This window comes from Mauremys mutica, chromosome 1, assembly GCF_020497125.1.
Source record: "Mauremys mutica isolate MM-2020 ecotype Southern chromosome 1, ASM2049712v1, whole genome shotgun sequence".
Taxonomy (NCBI): Eukaryota; Metazoa; Chordata; order Testudines; family Geoemydidae; genus Mauremys; species Mauremys mutica.
In genome coordinates this window covers 252,092,144-252,113,823 of record NC_059072.1, presented here as the reverse complement: position 1 = coordinate 252,113,823, position 21,680 = coordinate 252,092,144, and the positions used below count along the sequence as shown (strand labels likewise).

The 21,680-nt window shown below is 44.6% G+C and overlaps 1 protein-coding gene across 1 annotated transcript in view; it reads left to right on the top strand.

The window, feature by feature from the left end:
- Positions 1 to 21,680, top strand: part of EDAR (ectodysplasin A receptor) — a 99,651-nt gene that overhangs the window by 58,782 nt on the left and 19,189 nt on the right. Inside the window, exons 2-5 of the mRNA XM_044984914.1 lie at positions 1,297 to 1,365; positions 1,872 to 1,994; positions 4,345 to 4,526; positions 13,567 to 13,652. Coding sequence (XP_044840849.1) covers positions 1,297 to 1,365; positions 1,872 to 1,994; positions 4,345 to 4,526; positions 13,567 to 13,652 — 460 coding nt within the window. The remainder of the gene's footprint in view (positions 1 to 1,296; positions 1,366 to 1,871; positions 1,995 to 4,344; positions 4,527 to 13,566; positions 13,653 to 21,680) is intronic.

The following is a 21,680-nucleotide window of genomic DNA, read 5'->3' as shown; positions in this document are numbered from 1 at the left end:
AAGGCTATTGTATGTAAAACCTGCATAAACAGATGTTCACAATTCTCAGTCAATTTCAAAGACAGAGCAAAATACATTTTCTTAGTAAAACAAACATTTAATGCACACAAAACACATCATATATAGTATGAAATATTGTAATAGTATTTGGAATACTATGAATAACTTTTAAACACAAGCTATTAGACAGTAAATCTACAGCTGTTCCTTGTATAGACTTTCCACTCTTCAGTTTCTGTTACTCACATTCCAGTATAAGGCTTCAGCATACAATTTTCTATTCTTTAGCACACACATCATAACACATTCTCCTCTGATTGTCTTGCAGAGACGACTTCTCAGTATTTATAGTGTGCCCATAGAGTGTGTGTGTCATTTGGACCCATCAGAGCTTGCGAAATGGCAGCATCTCAGCCCTTTCACTTCAGAACCCAGTCAGAAAGCAAGCCAGTGCTCGACAGCTTGCAGCATCCCAGCCCTTGGCTTAATAGCCGACTGGTTTTCTCAGCTGGTAGTGAAACGGAAGTCTATAGCCTGTCTCCAAAGTGCTATAGGGATTGCGACCCAGCCCTCACAATAGACCCAATTCTTGGTCCTGCACTGATCAGAGTCCATGGGGCTGTTTGTAAATATTCTATTTACAATATTCTGCACCCCCTCACACACACACAGTTTTGCTCTTTGGTGGGCTCAACTCTCAGAGGGTAATGAAGAAATGAACTCTCAAGGTGGGTTGCCCACAATGAAAACTTCCTATATAGCCTCAGAATAGCTACGAGGCATGTCTGGTAACTTCTGTACCCTGTTCTGGAAGTTTGAGGGTCTTTTCTAACTGAGTGACCCTGCCCTGCTCTCTGCATATGTTCAAAGTCACAGAGTATCCCACTAAGATCCAAGTCCCCTACCCACGGTTTCTCTTCCCCTCCCCGGGAGAAACAAAGTTTAATGCTGCGGTACAAAGCGTATGGGTTACATAACGACAGTCTGCTCTCAAGAAGAGGAAAGGGCTTCACTTTTAAAGTAATATTTAGATTTTTTTCATGGGTGTGTCTCTTTTGAGCTTTATATAACTTCAGGCATCGCTTTGGTTTTAATTATAAAATGTTCATACTTTGACAGCAGACTAGAACTGCTCATCTTCACAGCAGCTCTCAAAACCAACTCCCAAGTTGTGAATGAAGCAGCCTTTACTTTGAAGAGTAAAATGAGGGAGAGGACAGAATACAAACCCAAAGAGAAAAACATTAAGAATATTTATGAATGTGTACATTATAATGACTGATCATATCTTTTCAGGTAAAGTATCAAGAAGATATGGCTCATCTGGGTGAACATAAATGGACGCATGTGTTCCCTTTTCTGGTGGTAGGTATTTAATTGCCTAAGGTACAACAAACTTGCGAAGATAGCTGTCCTGGGGGGAGAGGGTGTTTGCTTTTAACGTCAGTAAATTAACATAGCACTTCTACAAACAATTGAAATGACAGGTTCCTGTCCCAATTTAGCAGCCCATTCAGCAAAGCATAAAGCATGTGTTTAACTTTAGTCCCATGCTTTAGTCCCATTGACTGCAACAGGACCTAAGCATGTGCTTAAATGCTTCACTGAACTGGGGCCTCAGTGCTTATGTACTAGTAAACTGGATCAACTCCGCAGTTTTAGGGCACCAGCCATTTTACCAGAATGCGTGTTTTAAAACACCCATAATTCATTCTATCTTCACTTCCAGGCAGTAGCATTAAGGATGTTTTGCACTAAAAGTCAATCCGTCAGCCTTCCAAACCCTGGCTGTTTGGCAAGGATAACATGTCTGTAATAGGAAAACTGGCTGATTACATTAAATATTTTAAATGTTTAACCTTTCGTGACAGGTGTCGCTGGTGTACTCTGCTAATGCTGAGTATTCTAACTGCGGTGAAAATGAATACTATAACCAGACCACTGGAATGTGCCATGATTGTCCCCAGTGCAAGCCAGGAGAAGAGCCTTATATGGTAAATTCGGAGTCTCAATCTTATTGTGAAATGCCACACCCGAGGCTGAAATAGGAAAAAATAGCCTACAAAAATTAAATATATTGTTCATAATGGATTGTTTTTACATTGGGTATAAGTTATGAAAATGCAGTTTAGTGTCTCTGTGCACCGCTAAACAGAAGTGGTTCTGGATCTCAGATATCTACTACTGATCGTACCAAATTTATGATGCTCAGCAGACTGCTGTGCCCCTTGAAATCCTTGGATAAAAGATGCTGTACAAGTGCAAAGGATTCTTGGTTCTTTAAAAAGTATTATTCGTTTTTTTAAAGATAGACATGATTTCTAACATGATTTTATTATATTTGTATTGTAGAGAGAAAGGAAAGAAACTCAGACCCAATCCAAGAAGTATTTCAGCACATGCTTAACTTTAAGCCTGTATGACTACTCATGTGCTTAAATGCTTTGCTGGATTGAGGTCTTACTCTTTTATGTGCCTGTAAACCACAGCCCACAAATAGTTTCTTAAAAGTAATACTTTGAAACAGTTCTTATGTAAAAAAATTATACACATACACACAATTTTGCCAGTAGTCTCATCTTGGTTCCCGTATTTCAGCTAATCAGCAATTTAAAAATCTGACATTAACATTGGAGATTTTGTGTGATGAAAAGCATGGAGTGCTTGCTGACCCCACACACAGACAATTTAATTTTGCTTTCCTGCTACAATACTTTGGCATTAAAGAAACTTGGAAACCTCTGCAACATTTTAAATTACAGTTCCCAAATAGCTATTTAATTTATAGCAGATAATTTGCATATTAAAAAAATTAATTACTGAAAACCTTTTTAATAAGCTAACTTTCCAATTGTAAGTTTTGCACAGTTGCTATTCCTGAATAAATATGTTTGTAATAACCAGTTGGTTTTAGTTCAGAACACCAATGATGTTTTATTTAATCTAAACTGAATGCTCATCTGGGAAATCAGAGTTAGGGGGTTACTGAGTATCATGCAAACATTGCCATAAGAGAAGCACTCAGAGCCTCTTTCCTCCCCACCAATTAAGAGATCTCTGATATTCCTTCTGGAACGATAATGCTTCACCCACATTTTTCTGCTTTAATCCCTAATCTTCAACTGCCTAATGCAAGGGTAGTCAATTGTTTTTTACAAGGTCCACATTTCTTGGTCAAGGTATAATAATAATAAATGATAAAAATAGGAGATATACCAATCTCCTAGAACTGGAAGGGACCTTCAAAGGTCATCTAGTCCAGCCCCCACTAGCAGGACCAATTTTTGCCCCAGATCCCCAAGTGGCCTCCTCAAGAATTGAACTCACAACCCTGGGTTTAGCAGGCCAATGCTCAAACCACTGAGCTATCCCTCCGAGATCTAGTTAAGATCTAGTCTCCAGATAAAATAATAAACAAAACCCAATGATAGTAAGTAAGTAAAAAGATTTTGGGGTCCATTCAAAAGTTTTTGGCAGTCTGGATTTTGCCCCCAGTCCATCTATCAACTACCCCTGCCCTAATGTATAGTCACCATCTTTCCAGTTGAGGAGTGAATGAAACTCACTTCTGAGTCTGTCAGGACAGGGCAGGTGCAAGGATGTTTCGCGCTCTAGGCGAAACTTCCACCTTGCACCCCCCCCCCGCACTAAGGCGCCCACCCCTGTGGCAGCTTCCCACCCCAACTCACCTCTGCTCCGCCTCCTCCCCAAGCATGACGTCGCCGCTCCACTTCTCCCGCCTCCCAGGCTTGCAGCGCCAATCAGCTGTTCGGCACCGCAAGCCTGGGAGGGAGAGAGGCAGAGCGGGGCGGCGTGCTCAGGGGAGGAGGCGGAGCAGAGGTGAGCTGGGGTGGGGAGCTGTTCCCCTGTGTGCCGCGCCCCCCTTACTTGCTGCAGGTGGCCCTCCCCGCACCCCCCTGCCTCAGGTCCCTCCGCCTAAATGCCGCCACCGACCAGGGCGGCTGAAGATCTGGCCGCTGCGGTCGCCGCCAAAGGACCCGAAATGCCACCCCCCAAATGCTAGTGGCCTAGGCGACCGCCTAGGTCGCCTAATGGATTGCACCTGCCCTGTGTCAGGAATATAATATAAGTGGCTAAAGGGGGCTGCTTTTGAGAAAAACAGAAGTCTCTCCTCTTTCCCTTTCTAAAAATCACATCATGCCGTCTCCTCATCATTCTTCAGCCTTATCAGTACAGATAGTAAGAGACTGAACCACAGACTTGGCTCTCCTATTTGGTATTCCATAGCACTACAAAGCCATGGGGCCAGACTAGAGTGCTCTCTTTTCCTACATGGTAGCACCAAGTGCAGTTCTATCATACAGTGTCTGTCTGTTGTTATAGACTTGTGGCTATGGCACCAAAGATGAAGACTACGGCTGCGTTCCTTGCCCGTCTGAAAAGTTTTCTAAAGGAGGTTACCAGATATGCAGGCGTCACAAAGATTGTGAGGGATTTTTTCGAGCCACTGTCATGACACCTGGTGATACAGAGAATGATGCAGAATGTGGGCCTTGTCTCCCTGGGTAAGGATATAACCATGAATCTTCACAGATGTAAAAAAACCCTGAATGTCTTTTCCCCACTGACACCTCTGACATCCTCCTATTTTCTCCCCACCTGGTTATAAGTACTATGTCAATTAGTCATAATTTATGGTATTGGTAAAAATAATAGATGTCATTATTTGAAAGCTTTTGAGTAGTTGTAGTAATTGATAGCCGTGTGCCTTTAATCCCATTGAAATGCAATAGACTGGAGGAATATTTCTGAGGGACAGAGTGGGAGAAAAAGATGTAGTTTCCCCCTTAAAAACAGAGAATGAGATTGGCCTGCTAAACCCAGGGTTGTGAGTTCAATCCTTGAGGGGGCCACTTAGGGATCTGGGGCAAAAATCAGTACTTGGTCCTGCTAGTGAAGGCAGGGGGCTGGACTCGATGACCTTTCAAGGTCCCTTCCAGTTCTAGGAGATTGGTATATCTCCAATTATTATTATTACTAGCCATCAAGCATGGCAATATGCAGCATTTAGTAGTTCTGTAGTACAGCTGTCTAAGATATGTCCACAAGAAAAAAAATTGAAGGCAGCAAGTCTCAGAGCCTGGGTCAACTGACTTGGGCTTGCACTATAGAGCTAAAAAAAAAATAGACATTCCCACTTGGATGTGGAGCCCAGGCTCTGAAACCACCTTCATGCCAGGTTTCAAACCCATGGCTTCAGCCCACGTGTTAATGTCTACACTGCTATTTTTATCCCCATAGCATGAGCCTCAGGCTCTGAGACTCGCTACTTCTGAGGTTTTGGGGTTTGGGTTTTTTGGGGTTTTTTCTTTTGCATTGTAGATGTACCCTCAAGGGCTACTTAAGCCATATTACCTATTATTAACACCCTCTCGAGATTAAAAATAATATTACGTGGCTGATACTAGTCACTTATCATGGGAAGGCAGCACTAGAAGGGATAAAAAACAAGGAATTCATAGAGAATGTCATATTGGTTTGAAATGAAGATAGAACAGATGCCATGCATTAGGGCTACCTTTTTATTACCATTCTGAGCTCTACTGAGAGCAGATAGCATAATAGAACAATCACCAAATTAAATATATTAGAGAAGTTCTCTCAGACATAAAGTAGAACCTCAGAGTTACGAACACCTCACGGAAGGAGGTTGTTCGTAACTCTGAAATGTTCATAACTCTGAACAGAACATTATGGTGGTGCTTTCAAAAGTTTACAACTGCACATTGACTTAATACCGCTTTGAAACTTTACTATGCAGAAGAAAAATGCTGCTTTCCCTTTATTTTTACAGTAGCTTACATTAACACATTCCTGTACTGTGTTTACTTTTTTTTTTTTTTTAATCTCTGCTGCCTCCTGATTGTGTACTTCTGGTTACAAACGAGGTGTATGGTTGACTGGTCAGTTCGTAACTCTGGTGTTCATAATTGAGGCTCTACTGTATTATCTTTTAATGTCTGCATACATATGGCATGCAATTTGTTAGAACTTTATTTTAGTTGGCTTTATTTAAGTAAATATTTTACAAGAAAAGTCACTATTTTTCTTTTATACACATTTTCACCTTTGGTCTATATGTGACACTCCCACTGACATCAATAGAAGTTGTGTGCAGGGATTGAAGGTGAGATTATGCCAGCAAACCATAATGCCAGCAAGCAACCTGCGCCCCATGTGGCAGAGAAAGGTGGGGAAAAAAACAAAGTCTCCCCCCAATCTGACCTCGGGGAAAATTCTTTCTCAATCCTATGTGACAATCAGTTAGACCCTGAGTTTATTGCATCAGTGATTCGATATGAAATTTTCCTCAGTTTACAGGTAAAAAGAAGGGTTTATCTAACTGCCAGCCTAGCAAACTCAAAGAAATCCTGCTTCACTGTCTCCTCATACATCACCAACAGTAAGGAAAAGTATGAAGGTTAAATAATGGCCTCAGTCACACCTGCGCAACCTCACGGAAGACTAATGGAGTTGCACAGGTATAACTGGGGGTTCAATCTGTAAACAATAAGGCTGCACAGCTGTCACTTGGGGCATGATTGGAAGATACTCTGTTTGCACAGGTGGGAGTGGAAACAGAATTTGGATTAGAGGATTCTATTGCTAAATGGCTGATGCATGAGAAAGAAGGGACTTATTTGACTTTCAGATCCCACAGTGATTTTGGAGGGCTGGCAGTTAGAAAAATATCTTCTTAATTGGAAACTGAGGTGATTGGATATGAAATTACTGAGATAAAATAAACACGGAACCCCCACTGTGCTATTTTTACAGACTTGGGCACCATTACTGAGAGAAGCCCCACAGGCTGCTCCTAAGTAGCTATGGAAAGTTGTTATAATTTAGGACTGCTCTGCCAGACCAGATTATTTGGAGCACACAAACTTTTGCTATGTCTCCTCATGCCTATCTTCTGAATGGGGACAGTGAGGTGGGATGGCGTGTGGGCAGCTCCCTGCCAGGCAAAGGCTCTTTTACACAGGGAGTAATTCTCAAGGGGCAGAGCCTCAGTTTGCAGAGTAGAATAGCAGTTAAGAAATGTAATACATATAGCTACCAAGATGATGGGCCAAATTCTGTGATCTTGACCCAGGGATATATCTTTCCATCAGTGTTTAGCAGAAATACCTCATGGAATCAGTGACCCTCAGTCCATAATTAGACAAAACTCTATTCTGTATAGTAGAGCTCTGCCCGCTGCTACAGTGAGCCCTCACACCACTTACCTCAAATAATGAAATAGAGAATTATATAGCTCTACTGTAACAGTAACTCCTCGCTTAACATTGTAGTTATGTTCCTGAAAAATGCTACTTTAAGTGAAACAATGTTAAGCGAATCCAATTTCCGCATAAGAATTAAGTAAGGGGGGTGGGGGGAGGTTAGGTTCCAGGGACATTTTTTTCACCAGACAAAAGACTATTATTTTGTATATATATATATATACACACACACACACACACACACACACACACATATACATGGAGAGAGAGACCCTGTAAGTTTTAAACAAAGAATTTAATACTGTACACAGCCATGATGATTGTGAAGCTTGGTTGAGATGGAGGAGTCAGAGGGTGGGATATTTCCCAGGGAATGCCTCACTGCTAAATGATGAACTAGCATTCGGCTGAGCCCTCAAGGGTTAACATGTTGTTAAGGTAGCCTCGCACTCTACAAGGCAGCACGAATGGAGGGAGGAGACAGCACCGTGAGAGAGAGGGGAAGGGACAGACACACACTGTGTGTGTGCGCGTGAGAGAGGGATGTGCATTGCCCCTTTAAGGACGCTGACCCCACTTTAAGTACATTGCCTTTTTAAGTAGATCAGCAAGTTGAGAGAGCAGCTGCTGCCAGCAAGCTCCCTCCATCCTGAGCCCTGTTGTGTTCTCCCCCAACCCCCGCTCTGTGGAGATGAGGTAGAGGAGTGGGGGGCAGGAGCAGGGGGACACCCTGACATTAGTACCCCTCTTCCCCCCCCCCCCGCCCAGCAAGCAGGAGGCTCCCAGGAGCATAAGCGGTGAGTTCCATACCCACATGGTGCTCGGGCACCAGCAATATTCAGAGCCAGGGGCCCAGCTCCACCAAAATTTGGGGCCAGGGCACCCCCCAGCCCCACCTGCATCCCCCCCACCAAGTGTCCTGCGTCCCCGGCTTGCTGCCCCCTCCCCCCACTCGCCTTCCCGTGCCCCAGAGCAGAACATCTCTGTCTTTGTCTCCTCCATGCTGCTTCCCTGCAGCAACTGCTGCCGCAGGGTCCTGGTGCCCCCCTTCCCACTGCCAGGGCAGACTGACTCTGAGCCTGTCTTTCCCCTCAAACCCCTCCACTTTCCGGCAGGCCCCTCCAGCAGCACAGCCCCACCACCACCACCACCACCTGCAGTCACTGCTCCTGCCCCTTGCTGGGCAAGGAGGCAGCCCCATCCCCCACCCCCAGTGAGGCTACAGTCAGGGGCAACAGCAGGAGAGGAGGCGCATGCAGCACCCCCCGGCACCCACCACGGGGGAGGCGAGGGAGATTCCTGGACCTGAGAGAGGCCCTAGAAGCACATGCAGTGACAGTGGTGGGGGTGAGTGTGCTGCTGGGGGGGGCAGGAAAGGGGGGCTCCTCCCCCAGAGCTTGCTGCTGCTGGCAGGGAAAGGGCTGGGGGGAGTCTTCCTCTCTGGCCCCTGTCCTGGAGCAGCCTGCCTGCACCCCAAACTCATCCCCAGCCCTGCCCCACCCCAGAGCCCACACCCCCAGTCAGAGCTTTCACCCCCCTACCTCACCCTCAACCTTCTGCCCGAGCCCTGAGCCCCTCCAGCACCCCAACCACCTTATCCCCAGTCCCAGTCAGAGCCTTCATCCCCCACACTCCTACTCTCGCCCTGAGCCCTTCCCACACCCAAAACCCCCCCATTGCCAGCCCCAGACAGAGCCCTCACCCCCTACACCCCTACTCTTGCCCTGAACCCCTCCCACACTCCAAACCCCTTATCTGCAGCCACTCCCTACAGCCCTCACCCCTGCACCCCATCCCTCTGCACCCCTCTCATCCCCAAACTCCCTCCCAGAGCCGGCACCCTGCACCCCAATCCCCTGCCCCAGCCTAGGGCCTGCACTCCAGACCTCCTCCCTCACCAAAACTCCCTCCCAGAGCCTTCGGCAGGTGGGGGGTTGGAGTTTGGGGGGGCAGAGTTTGGGCAGGGGCGGGTTCTGGCAGGGCCAGCTTTAGGAAGTGTGGGGCCCAATTCAAATAGTTTCGACGGGGCCCCGGCAGGGATGACTAAAAAAAAAACCATGTAAAAAAACACGTGGGGCTTGTACTCACCGGGCGGTGCTCCGAGTCTTCAGCAGCACTTCGGCGGCGGGTCCTTCACTCCAGGGGCGGCTCTACGAATTCTGCCGCCCCAAGCAGGGCGGCGCGCTGCGCCGCTCGTGCTGCCGGGCGCCAGTCCCGCGCCTCCGCGGGACCTCCCGCAGACGTGCCGCTGGTCCCGCGCCTACGGTGGAGCTTCCGCAGTCATGCCTGCGGGAGGTCCACACGAGCCGCGGGACCAGTGCACCCGCTGCAGTCATGCCTGCGGGAGGTCCGGTCGTCCCGCGGCTCCATTGGACCTCCCGCAGGCATAACTGCGGAAGATCCGCCGGACCCGCCTGCTGCCCTCCAGTTAAAATGCCGCCCCACGCGTGCGCTTGGCGCGCTGGGGTCTGGAGCCGGCCCTGCTTCACTCGCTCCAGGTCTTCAGCGGCACTGACGGACCCAACATCGAAGTGCCACTGAAGACCCAGAGCAAGTGAAGGACCCGCCACCAAAGTGCCGCTGAAGACCCGGAGCGCCGCCAGGTGAGTAAAATTTAAAAAGGTGCCTCCAGCCAGGGAAGGGATTCTCACTGGGCGCAGGGCCCTCTTAGGCGCGGGGCCCGATTTGGGGGAATTGGTGGAATAGGCCTAAAGCCGGCCCTGGGTTCTGGGCACCACCAAAATTTCTACAAACATGCTTGTAGGAGCAGCTACACTGCGGAGGGCAGGAGCAGCACAGGGCAGTGGGGGGGAGGGACAGCTGAACTGCCCAGCAATTGATAGCCTGCTGGAACTTACGGGAGCTGATAGGGGGACTGCAGGCCCACCCTGGTTCTAAGCCCCCACCACCTAGCTCCAATGGGCTGCTCTTTCTGCAAGCAGTGGACAAAGCAGGCGGCTGCCAAACATTATAAGGGAGAATTGCGCAACTTTAAATGGGCATGTTCTCTAATTGATCGGCAACGTAACAACAAAACAACATTAACCGGGTCGACATTAAGTGAGGCATTACTGTATTCCCTACAATAAATATTAGTGAAGACTCAGGCCTTTGGTGTGTGACCTTGGGTCATTCACAAGCTGTCTGTGCCCAAGTTTCCCCATGTGTAAAATGAGAATACTACTACTTATCTATGCACAGGGATGTTGTGAGACTTAAATCATCAATACTTGTGAAATACTTTGAAATCCTAGGTTGGAAGGTGCTAGAGAAGTGGAAAGTATTAGTATTACAGTGGAAGAGTTAGGCCATCAAATCCATGACAGTTCTCTTGCTCTTGACCCACCTTTTCCACAATTAGTGCTATAATTGGATTAGTAAATACTTTCCAACATTGTCCAAATACTTGGTGAATAGTAAGGTAACACAAAAAATAATTCTGCTGTGTAAAGTTGACAGATATGGATTAAGCTTTGTGATTGGAGAGCTTTCTTCAAACACAGATGAACACTTACATGCCCTCTAGCACCTTCCCCCATGTTTTTTATTTATTTTATTTTTTTTAGAACAAAAGTAAACCCATCATGCTGTTTCATGGCAAAAACCCAAGAAATATTTCTTCAGCTTGATTTGATAAGCTGAATGAAGGGCTGTTTATTTTTTCTAAACCATTGTGGCTAAAAGACACTGGATCTAGACTATTCCATATTTATCTTTATGGAACAATAAGTATCTTTGGCCTGCCATTCTCATTTGTGGTTTGGCAATAATTCCCTTTTATTCATTATGTGCTTCCCAGTGCATCATTACGCGTCACTAACAATCCACCAACGAATACTACTGAGGCAAAGGTGGGGAGGTAGACTGGGTACAGGAAGCATAAAAAGAAAGGAATGAGCATCTCTTTCAAAACTACTAAAAAAACAGTATCTGCTAGTCTGTGCCCGCTCTTAGGTATGTCTACACTGCAATAAAACACCCACAGCTGGCCTATGTCAGCTGACTTGGGCTTGTGGGGCTCCAGCTGTGGGGCTATAAAATTGCAGTGTAGATGTACTCAGCAAAACCCTTCCACCCACTGGGTCCAAAACTCCTGGGCAGATTCAAAACCCCTTTTGCCTTTGGTGGGGGGCTTGTGATTAACTTTTCTTGATAGTTACGTTAATTGAACAGTGTGCTCACACCCGATCTTAACGAGGCTTGAGATCTGTGCAGTCACCAGTACCTCTCAGTATAACAGTAGTTATAATCACTTATTTTATATATTAGATGGCAGGCCACAAAATTGTTAGAAATAATTACTGGTCTCTTTATGTACAGTAAAACCTGTGGTATCTGGCACTTTACCAACGGGAAAGCTCTAGAAACCATTATTTCTGATATCTATTAAAAGTCTGGTTGGCACTGCTCCTGCCCTGCCCCGAGCGCTGATTCTGCAGTTCCCACTGGCTGGGAACTGTGGCTAATGGGAGCTGCGGGGGCGGTGCCTGCAGGTAGAGGCTGCACGCAGAGCCGCCTGGCCGCACCTCTGCCTACGAGCAGCAGGGACATGTCGCTGCTTGCGGGGAGCCGCCCAAAGTGAGTGCTACCTGGATCCAGCACCCCGAAAGCCCTCCCATGCCCCAACTCCCTCCCTTCATTGTTAACTCTTAGTTAACTGGAATTTTTGATTAACCAGCACCCCCCCTCCCCCTGCCACCATCCCCTCAACATGCCAGATAACAAAGCTTTTACTGTATATGTCACATTGGACTGGCTCACTGTGAGTGCCACGCTGTCAGAAAACAGGGCAGATTCTCCAAACTGATGGTATATATTCTATAATTAGATTCCACCAAGCCAACAACAAATGTCAACTCCTGGATCACTATACCAGTCTTACCACGGAGTCACAGACAGTCCCCTTAGACTCTCCAGCCTATCTTGCCACCCAGACAAACTGGACTTAGTGATAATGGTTGCAATAACCAAAAATCACACCATATCAGTTTTCTCCCAGTCCCGAAGGACCAGTCCCTTACCCCCAAATCAATTGATACTCCAGATTTTACACCAAAGACAATTCTATAGTAAACTATAAATTTATCAGCTAAGAAAAAAGAATGAGCGTTATTGAGAAGTTAAAGCAGATAAAATATAACAGGTGAGTCCAAGTTTGTAAGTACAAAATAATAGCAGAGATGTAGTAAAGAACAAAAACAAAAATATAACAGGCTATTTTAGAATTTTGATTAATAGTTTCAGCGATAATTTCTGAATGTGAATGCTTTCAGAAAAAAAGTCACGTGCATACATGGACAGAATAAAGCAGAATTCAGAATTTATGCAGGGTCAAGTATATATTGGGTACTGAGATACCACAATGAAAAATATAGAACAAATGCATAATGAAACATAACATATATGTTCAGTATCAGAGCGGTAGCCGTGTTAGCCTGGATCATGCATCCGACGAAGTCGGCATTCACCCATGAAAGCTCATGCTCCAAAACGTCTGTTAGTCTATAAGGTGCCACAAGACTCTTTGCTGCATATATGTTCAGTAGTAGTTATTAGACCCATGTATTAAAAATAGTTATGTAAAGCATAGGAATGTCATTTATTGACAAAATTTTAAGACTGTTTACTCATCAGCTCATCTGTGAATGAGATTCTTACATACATACTGCCCAGCTACCATGTTCCAAGACAAACTTTGAGGAAAATGGCAGTTTAAAACATGAAAATCTTTTCTTTGCCAAGAGGGACCTAATACAGACCATAACTCTTATGTTAAATCTAAACATAAACCATCCCCAGCAAGGAGCTGTTTGAAATACTATAAACTATAATCTGGCTCTCTCTCAATCGTGATGGTTTTTCTAGTCATGATTGGTGGCCTGCTCAAATTTGGCGTTTTCCTCCTTAGTTAAGGAGATTATTCTTGTGTTGTGTACACAGAAGACTAAATAAATCCAGCTGGTGGTCTTGTCTGGAAAATTACTACTTGAAAAGAAATATTGTCTTTGTTTAGAGAGTCTCATTTCAGGGCATGCTGTAAATTGCAGCAAGAACTCAGCAGGCAGAATAATGTTGTTTTAGGCAATGTTACTGCTTTGCGTCATGTATGGTTAATGGTGGGTTAGCTGCCTTTATGAGGGAAGGGAAGATGAGAAAGGCTGTCTCAAATCAGGCAGTAAGAAGTGATAATGTTGCCATCAAAATGGTTATAAACGTTTTAAAAAGTGAATTATCTTAGGGTAATTGCTTTCTGCTCAACCGTACTCAACTCTGATGGATGCACTTACATGGTTTTGCCTTGTCTTGCCCTTTATTGCAGTTACTACATGTTGGAAAACAGACCCAGGAACATCTATGGCATGGTTTGCTACTCATGCTTGTTGGCACCTCCTAATACCAAGGAATGTAAGTGTTCCTTAGTTTCTATGTATTTCATAAGGTTTTGACTTGGATTCAGCTGGAAGCTTCATATGCAGTTCAGTGTTGTGCTGATGCACATGCCAGTCAAAAATCAGAATCATCCCTCAGGAAAGCTAGATCTGCTTCCAGCAAGATCACACTGCAAATTCAGCAAACAATTCAAAGAAATTAGAACTTTTGATTTTAGGTCCTATTATTCTGTCATGTGATGTCCCCCCCCCCATCTCCAAAAATACTCATATGTGATCAATTACCCTTCTTTGGCTGCTCTCTTGGCGTTCAATGTCTTAAAGACTAGCTAGTTTCCAGGTTTCTCTGAGGCTGCTGTACTGGGAGATAAGCAACACTGGAATTCTAATTACTTGAAAGTTCCAATTAGCCACTTCTCTGCTGTGCTGGCTCCCTGCCCCTCCATTAAGATAGGAAGAAGCAGGGATATGGGGGTCTGCAAAAAAGACTGGGGTGAGAGAAAGAATGACATACAGCTGACAAGGTGTTTCAGCAGGGAGCGCAAGGCTGGCAGCTGAAGAAAAGTGGATGAGGATGGGACTCTTTTGGAGTTCAAACTAGGAATGAGAAAAGGTCTTATTTAATAAGAGCAGAAAGGGTGAGTTCAAGAGGAAGGATGAAGTCCTGCTAGTAGTGGGAGGAAACTAGGGAAGGGATGGAAGCCAAGACTACTTGTCTCCTGTTCCTAAGTTTATACATTCCTGGCAAGAACAACTACTTTTTAGGTTAAAGGTTAAGGTTAAAACTGGAAAGAAAGATATCCCTAACCATCATCTCATCAGTTTGCTATAAAGCAGCGGTTGTCTTCTAAGCATACAACCTCACGCTATGGTAATCGTGAGACAACCAAAATATGGAACATCTTCCTCTGGATCCAGGTAAAAGAGCATCTTGCCTTTTCATGCTCTTTTTAAGTCACAAGGTGGGAGGGCTGACGGTAGAATTTGAAGTTGTTTAAGAAGCTGCTGAACTTTCATTTGTTGATTGCAAAAAGAGATAGACTGTACTCCAGTGGCACTTGCTAATCATCATGTTGAACTGGGCCAGTGGTTGATTCATCCCTGCCCATGGAAAGAAAAGAGAGAGAGAGACACCAACAACACCTCACTGTAATTAAAGCTTCTGGGAGACTGATCTCCTCTTTCTGTGGGGGATGAAGAAGGAGGTGGTGGGATTAGAAATCCTCTGTGGTGGGAGTAAAGGGAGTGGAACTTCTCTCAACTAATCCAGGAAAGAGGAGATATGGGGAGGAACAGAGGAGAGCCCCAGCCCAGTCAGCAGCCAAGGGGGTGGGTAGAGAGTTTTTTTTCCCCTATAAGCAGATAAGAATGAGGCCTGCTCGTACATCCTTCTATTTTTTAAAAGTCCATCAAATTCACAAGTATAGCGATATTTGATCTGTATGATATAAGGCCTGGGATTGTCATACAGCTACCAAACAGTTCAGATGGCTATGTAGCAATTAACTAACAGATGATCACTGATACACAGCAAACAAAACAAGTTTCAGGTTTATAATACTTTTTGGTCTTTGTTTCAAGAGGTGGGGTTACTGCAAGGAACTGTACACCTGTGACTACTAGGCCCGGCCATTTCCTCTTACCACCACTGGTCACTGCAGCTGCACTCCCATCTTCTGCTTGTGTTTGTCCCATCTCTACATAAACCATGGAGAAGGGATCAGGTTGATCTAGTAGACATGACATCCTGAATTGTGATGGGTGTGAGCACATGCTTAAGAGTTTTGTAAATTGGAGCCTGAATCATGCCAAACATGTAAGATATGGAATGTCTGGCAAGGAGTCATGAGAGAGGCTTATGGCTATTGACTACTTCAAAAAGGCAACTTCTGTTTTTTATAGGGTATTTGGCAGGTACAATATAAGCGTGTCTAATTCTTTGAGAAAAGTACATTATGCGACTTACTGACCACATTCGTTCTGAATTTGCCGAAGGCACTAATAAATGGGTAGAATACACATGATCTTTGGGAGTAGTTTAGGCAAGCACATTAATCTACTAAGCAATCAAATGAGCTGTAGGAGAAAATAGCAATCTAAATCAGAGTGCACATCATCACTTCAATCAATTCCAGTAAAACCAATAATTTGACTACACATTGAAGAGTATTTAACAATTTCTGAAAAAAAATTAAATCCAAGTTGCTTGCAGCGGATCCCTCTTGGCATTAACACCAAGGTATTTGTTTTATTAGGTACAGAACTCTAGATACTGTTGTGATATTGGTGCTTTATAATAAATAATAATTTGCAATTAAAATGTAAAATCCCTTTCCTGTGTGATCCCTTGAAGAGCTCACAGTCACTGGGGCAAGCAGCATAAAATACGTTAACAGCAAATGACCAGAAAGAAAACATCTTTATCATAAATTACAGTGAAATCAAACGGTCTCATCCAGCGTGCAAGGATATTATACAGTTATTGATGCATAATTTTTCCAATCATACAATTTCCTACTCTGATTGGTTGTGGGTCCAAGTTGCATAACTACAGTACTGTACTAGGAGTATGCACTTTCTTCATTCTGATTTACTACTATGATACTTCTGCTATGATTGGCTCCTGTATTCTGATGTTTCATGTTGTGTGCCAGCAACAGAAATGGTGCCTCCATTTCTCGCTCCCTTCAGATAAACTGGAGAACTGGTCTGAGTTCAACAGGGTGAAATTCAATAAAGACAAGTGCAAAGTACTTTACTTAGGAAAGAAAAAATTAAATGTACAACTACAAAATGGGGAATAACCAGGTAGGTGGTAGTACGGCTGAAAAGGAGCAGGGGATTATAGGGGATCACAAACTGAATACAAGTCAACAATGTGATGCAGTTGGAAAAAAGGGTAATATCAGTCTGGGGTGTATTAACAGGAGAGCTGTATATGAGACACGGGATGTAACTGTCCCTCTCTACTCGGCACTGGGAAGGCCTCGGCTGGAGTATTGTGTTCAATTGTGGGCACCGCACTTTAGGAAAGATGTGGACAAATTGGAGAGAGTCCAGAGGGAAGCAACAAAAACGATAAATTGTTTAGAAAACCTGAGCTCAGAGGAAAGGTTTAAAAACAAAAAACAAACTGGGCATGTTTAGTCTTGAGAAAAGGAGAGAGAGGGAAGACCTGATAACAGTCTTCAAATATTTAAGGGCTGCTATAAAGAGAACTGTGATCAATTGTTCTCCATGTCCACTGAAGGTAGGACAAGTAGTAATGGGCTTAATCTGCAGCAAGGGAGATTTATGTTAGATATTAAGAAAAACTTTCTAACTATGAAGGCAGTTAAGCTCTTGAATAGGCTGCCAAGGGAGGTTGTGGAATCACCATCACTGGAGGTTTTTAAGAATAGGTTGGACAAACAGCAGTCAGCGATGGTCTAGGTTTACTTGGTCCTGCCTCAGCACAGGGGGCTGGACTTAATGACTTCTCAAGGTCTCTTCCAGGCCTACATTTCTATGATTCTAGGACATCAAAAAAGACTACGGTTTAACATGAAGAAAGGAACAAGATAATATAAAAACCCTACAGTAAATGGGTCAGTGAAATTGCCAGAATATTTTAAATCTTTACTTATTTCCCTTTGTCCTCTCAACTGTCTCCCATCTTTTCGTCTCAGAAAGGTTTGTGTTCTCAGAATAGCTGCCATATGTCAAACAGTAGGAAAATTCCAGCACTTCCCTCCAGATTCAGCTTTTAAACACACACACACTGTACATATATATATTTACATCGATGGACAAAAGACTTGCTGATCCTTAGAGAAAGAAGGAGCTGGGGAAAGTAGAAGAATGAAGTGAGCAAAAAAAAAAAGGCAGGGGGGAGGAGAGTGGAAGAAAAGCCAAAACAATTGACTTTTTAGAAATTTCAACTTTTGGGAGTTTGGCAGCCCATTTTATCTCTGTTTTTTCCCCACATAAAATAATAAATCAGTAATGTAATAAAGAGGTTACTTACCAGTGTTGTTCTTCCAGAGCGTCACCTCTGCCTTGTCACTCTTGTGGGATTAGCGACTCCTGGTGTTGAACTGTGGAATCTTCTTGCCAGCAGTGAATGTTAGAGCTGCTCATTTCTCCCTCCCCCAAGCCTCATGGAGGATTCTGAGGATAACAAGAGGGGAAATGTGCCCAACAGCCTGCAGTTCCTTCCCCAATGTCAGAATTCTTTTCCTGAGACTCCAAAGAAGCAGGGAAGGTGGGTGGGGAATGTGACTATGTAGAGGTGACACTCTCAGAGAAGAGCTACTTAAAAGTAACCTCTCTTCCTTCTTCAAGTTGCCTCTGCTTATTCATATTTGTGAGAGATTAGCAAGCTGTACAACCCACTAGGAAGGTGGGCTGAGACGTGGTAGGTGAACAAGGACTGCAAAACTTTCAAAATGAGCATTAGCTCTGGATAGCGGTCAAGAAAGTGCTGGAAGTGACCTCACTTTTGCTCTCCCCGATGAGACCTCAATGAGGGATAAACGTTAGATTCAAGTACATACAGATCTTCAAGTAAGAAGATTGCAAATCCTGTGAAGACAGAAGGCCTACAATGGATGCTGCCTTCCGATTAGTTGCATGTCTTTTGTTATATACAGGGGAATGAACACCTGGCAAAACATAACCAAGGTGTAAAGGAGACTTGGTAAAATACAGAAAAATTATTGGCCTGTATTAGATAAAAGCAGAGATACTGTGGAAACGGGGATGAGGACACTGACTAAATCACACTTCTTATATGGACTACAGTTTGTAGAATATTGGCCAATTGGCCAATATCTCATTAAGTTCATGGACTGTAGCTATGGCTATAAGCCGTGCTCTCTTCCCAGCTATATGTTACAGATAATAAATAGTCGACCAGAGGTCACAAGAACTTTGTGAAACAAGACTCTGACCCCAAAGCAACTGAGATACACATATAAGAAAGAATATCCCAGGGGCAGCTAAATAAATACATTCACTTGCAGTAGTCACACCATAATCAAGTGCATTGTGCCAAAAAGTGAATTTTTTTATAGCAACCATGACAGCAGATCAGTCAAAAAATCATTCCTTCTAATCTTTCCCCACTTCCCACTCAGATGCTGAAAGAAGTGGTATTGATCAACCTATCTAGGTTTTTAACCTAACACACATAGACTAATGGTCTGACAATTTAATTTTTTATAAGAGATACTAAAGTAATTTTTAATTACCAGAGTGAGACTAACCTCTGGACATACCCTTTTTGTTGTTGTTGCATTCTTAGAACTTTAAAACAACCAAACAGATGAGAATTGTTATGTTGTACAAAATAATGTATTAAACGGCCAAGGGCTTTGTATGTCATGTTCCAATCAGATCACCACTTTTATATCTCTGTTTTAAAGACCCTGAATTCTGGGCCTTTAGCTGAAATGCTTAAAACACTTACCACAGAAAAACTCCTTACAGTACTAGTAATACTATATACAAATCATTTTTATATTTTTTTTCTTTTGAACTCTCCATTCTTTGTAATATCACCATTTTCTTTCCTTGCCAGTTCTGTCCTTTCATATTTGATCATTCCCTCCCTCATTCCCCCCCCTTAACCCCCCCCATTTCTTCCTTGTGTCCAGTGATGCTTACAAATGAATAGCCTTGTTAGCTGGAACTGACAAACTTATTTTCTTCACTTCTTTGACCTTAGAGCACCCAATTCCTCTTACCCCGCAGAATGGAGGAAATGCTAGGTTGTTGACTAGCCCAGCTCTCATTCCCTTGAGGTTTGGCGACATTAAGACAAGAGTTGAGGTTAGGTCCAGGGCTGCCCAGAGGATTCAGGAGGCCTGGGGCAAAGCAGGGGAGCTGCGGCGCTTGTACTCACCCGGCAGCGGTCCGGGCCTTCGGCGGCATTTTGGCAGCGGGGGGCCCTTCAGTCGCTCCATGTCTTCGGCAGCACTGAAGAGTCCCCCCCGCCAAAATGTCGCCAAAGACCCGGACCACCCCCGGGCCAGGGCTCACGGGGACCCTGTGGGACTCGGGGCAAATTGCCCCACTTGCCCCCCCCTTTGGTCAGCCTTGGTTAGGTCAAGGTTAATTAGCCTCAACCCCATTTCTTATTCTAGACAAAACCTCAGAGGGAGGGATTTGAGGGCCAACAAAAAAGAATGCCTGCTCAATCACCTGGAGCCTGAGGATATATGGGAAAACTTTGTTCCAACTGTGTAGGTCTTGTGTCATCCTTTGAGAGGGCCGGCCTCTCCATGCTGCCCATGGAACACCAGCTCCTAGTCTCATAGCTCATTCAGAAGCCATGATGCCATTGTTTTTTCACGTGAGCGACAGTGGGAAATTCTAGGGGGTTGCCACAGCTTTGCCCCCTTTCAGTAGAAGGGCTTTCAAGGTCTCATAGCAAGACTAGGAGATTAAAGTCATTTTGGGTCCATTCTCCTCCATCTCACACTTTTGGAACCATTATAGTAGAATTTCAGCTCTTTTTATCCCCTTCATTTTGCACAACAAAAGAGATGTTAGACCCCACATACAGAGTTTAATTCACAGGGCAGATACCTATAAATTATAGGTGCCACATAACAATTACAACAGTTATAAAATCCAAAATCAAAATACAACACATGCAAATGAAGTGCCAAACCAAGGCCACATAGCCTAGATTCACAGTGGTTCTCAAACTTTTGCACTGGTGACCCCTTTCACATAGCAAGCCTCTGAGTGCGAACCCCCCCATGCATTAAAAGTACATAAAAATGTGTTTAACATCATTATAAATGCTGGAGGAAAAGCAGGGTTTGGGGTGGAGGCTGACAGCTCACGACCCCCTGAGGGGTCCCGACCCCCAGTTTGAGAACCCCTGGCCTAGAATAATCACCACCTCTGCTCCCTCAAGAGAGCACTGTCACAGGGTGCACTCACCACTCATAGCACCTCTTTCCAGCTGTCCTGGGGATTTGCTCTCCCAGACGTTGTGCCCTCCTCAGGTGGTGTCTCTTCTGTCATCCTCTCACCCTACGAACCCCTCTTGCTCCAGGAACCGCAGTCTCCCCTTCATGACCCTGCCTGCCCCCTCGACATGGCTCCCACTTCCAGGGAGGCGTAACAAAATCTTTCCAGAATAAATCATCCCAGGCAGTCCACTGTCCTCAGCCTAGCCTGTGCCATGTCCCCAGTGACTGGTAAGGGAACCCAGGCCCACCCTCTACTCCAGGTTCCAGCTCAGGGTCCCTCCAGTCAGTAGCCAATGTCTGCACTCCTATTCCTTGCTGCTTTCCCCCAAGCCTTCTTGTACCGTCCTGGATTCTCCCCTCTTTGGGTTTGCCAGCCTCCCAACTCCCTCCTCCCAAGGAGTAACTGTGGAATACCCTTTACAGTACCAACACACGTCCCTTCACCCAGGGAGTGACTGCAGGCTACCTCCCTGCAGCCCCTTTCTGCTCTCGGCTCCTGGGGCTTTATACAGGCCCCTCCTTTTCCTGCCCAGCTAAGCCTCATTTAATCAACCCCTGCTCCCTGACTCCTCCTCCAGACGCAGCCTGAGTTAATTGGCCCATCTTGCCACCTTCACTCCTCCTGGGCTTGTGTAGGAGGGACACCCAATCACAGCCACCTAATCAAAAACACAAGAGAAAAGTTACATTGCTACTTGAAGGGGTAGCAGAGAGACCACAACAGCACAAAAAGTTTCCTTTTGTGTGTCTTAACACCAGTGGCTACTTACAAGTTTGGCAAGAGCTAATGTAAAAGTTTGGATTATATTGCCAAATTATTACAGGTTTAAAAGGCTCAAATCTGTGAGCTAAATTATTTCAGAATGGGCCTGATCTCATGACCACTGAAGACAACGGGAACTCTTACACGGATTTCAATAAGCACTAGGTAGGGCCCCCAGTATCTCTTTGACAGTATTTCTGCAAATGATACTATTATTGCACACCTCACAAATGCCATTTTTACTAATCAGCAATCTTCTTCAATTTAAAGTGAAATTCTATTGCCTGGGAGATTCTTCCTCTTAGTTAGTGATTTT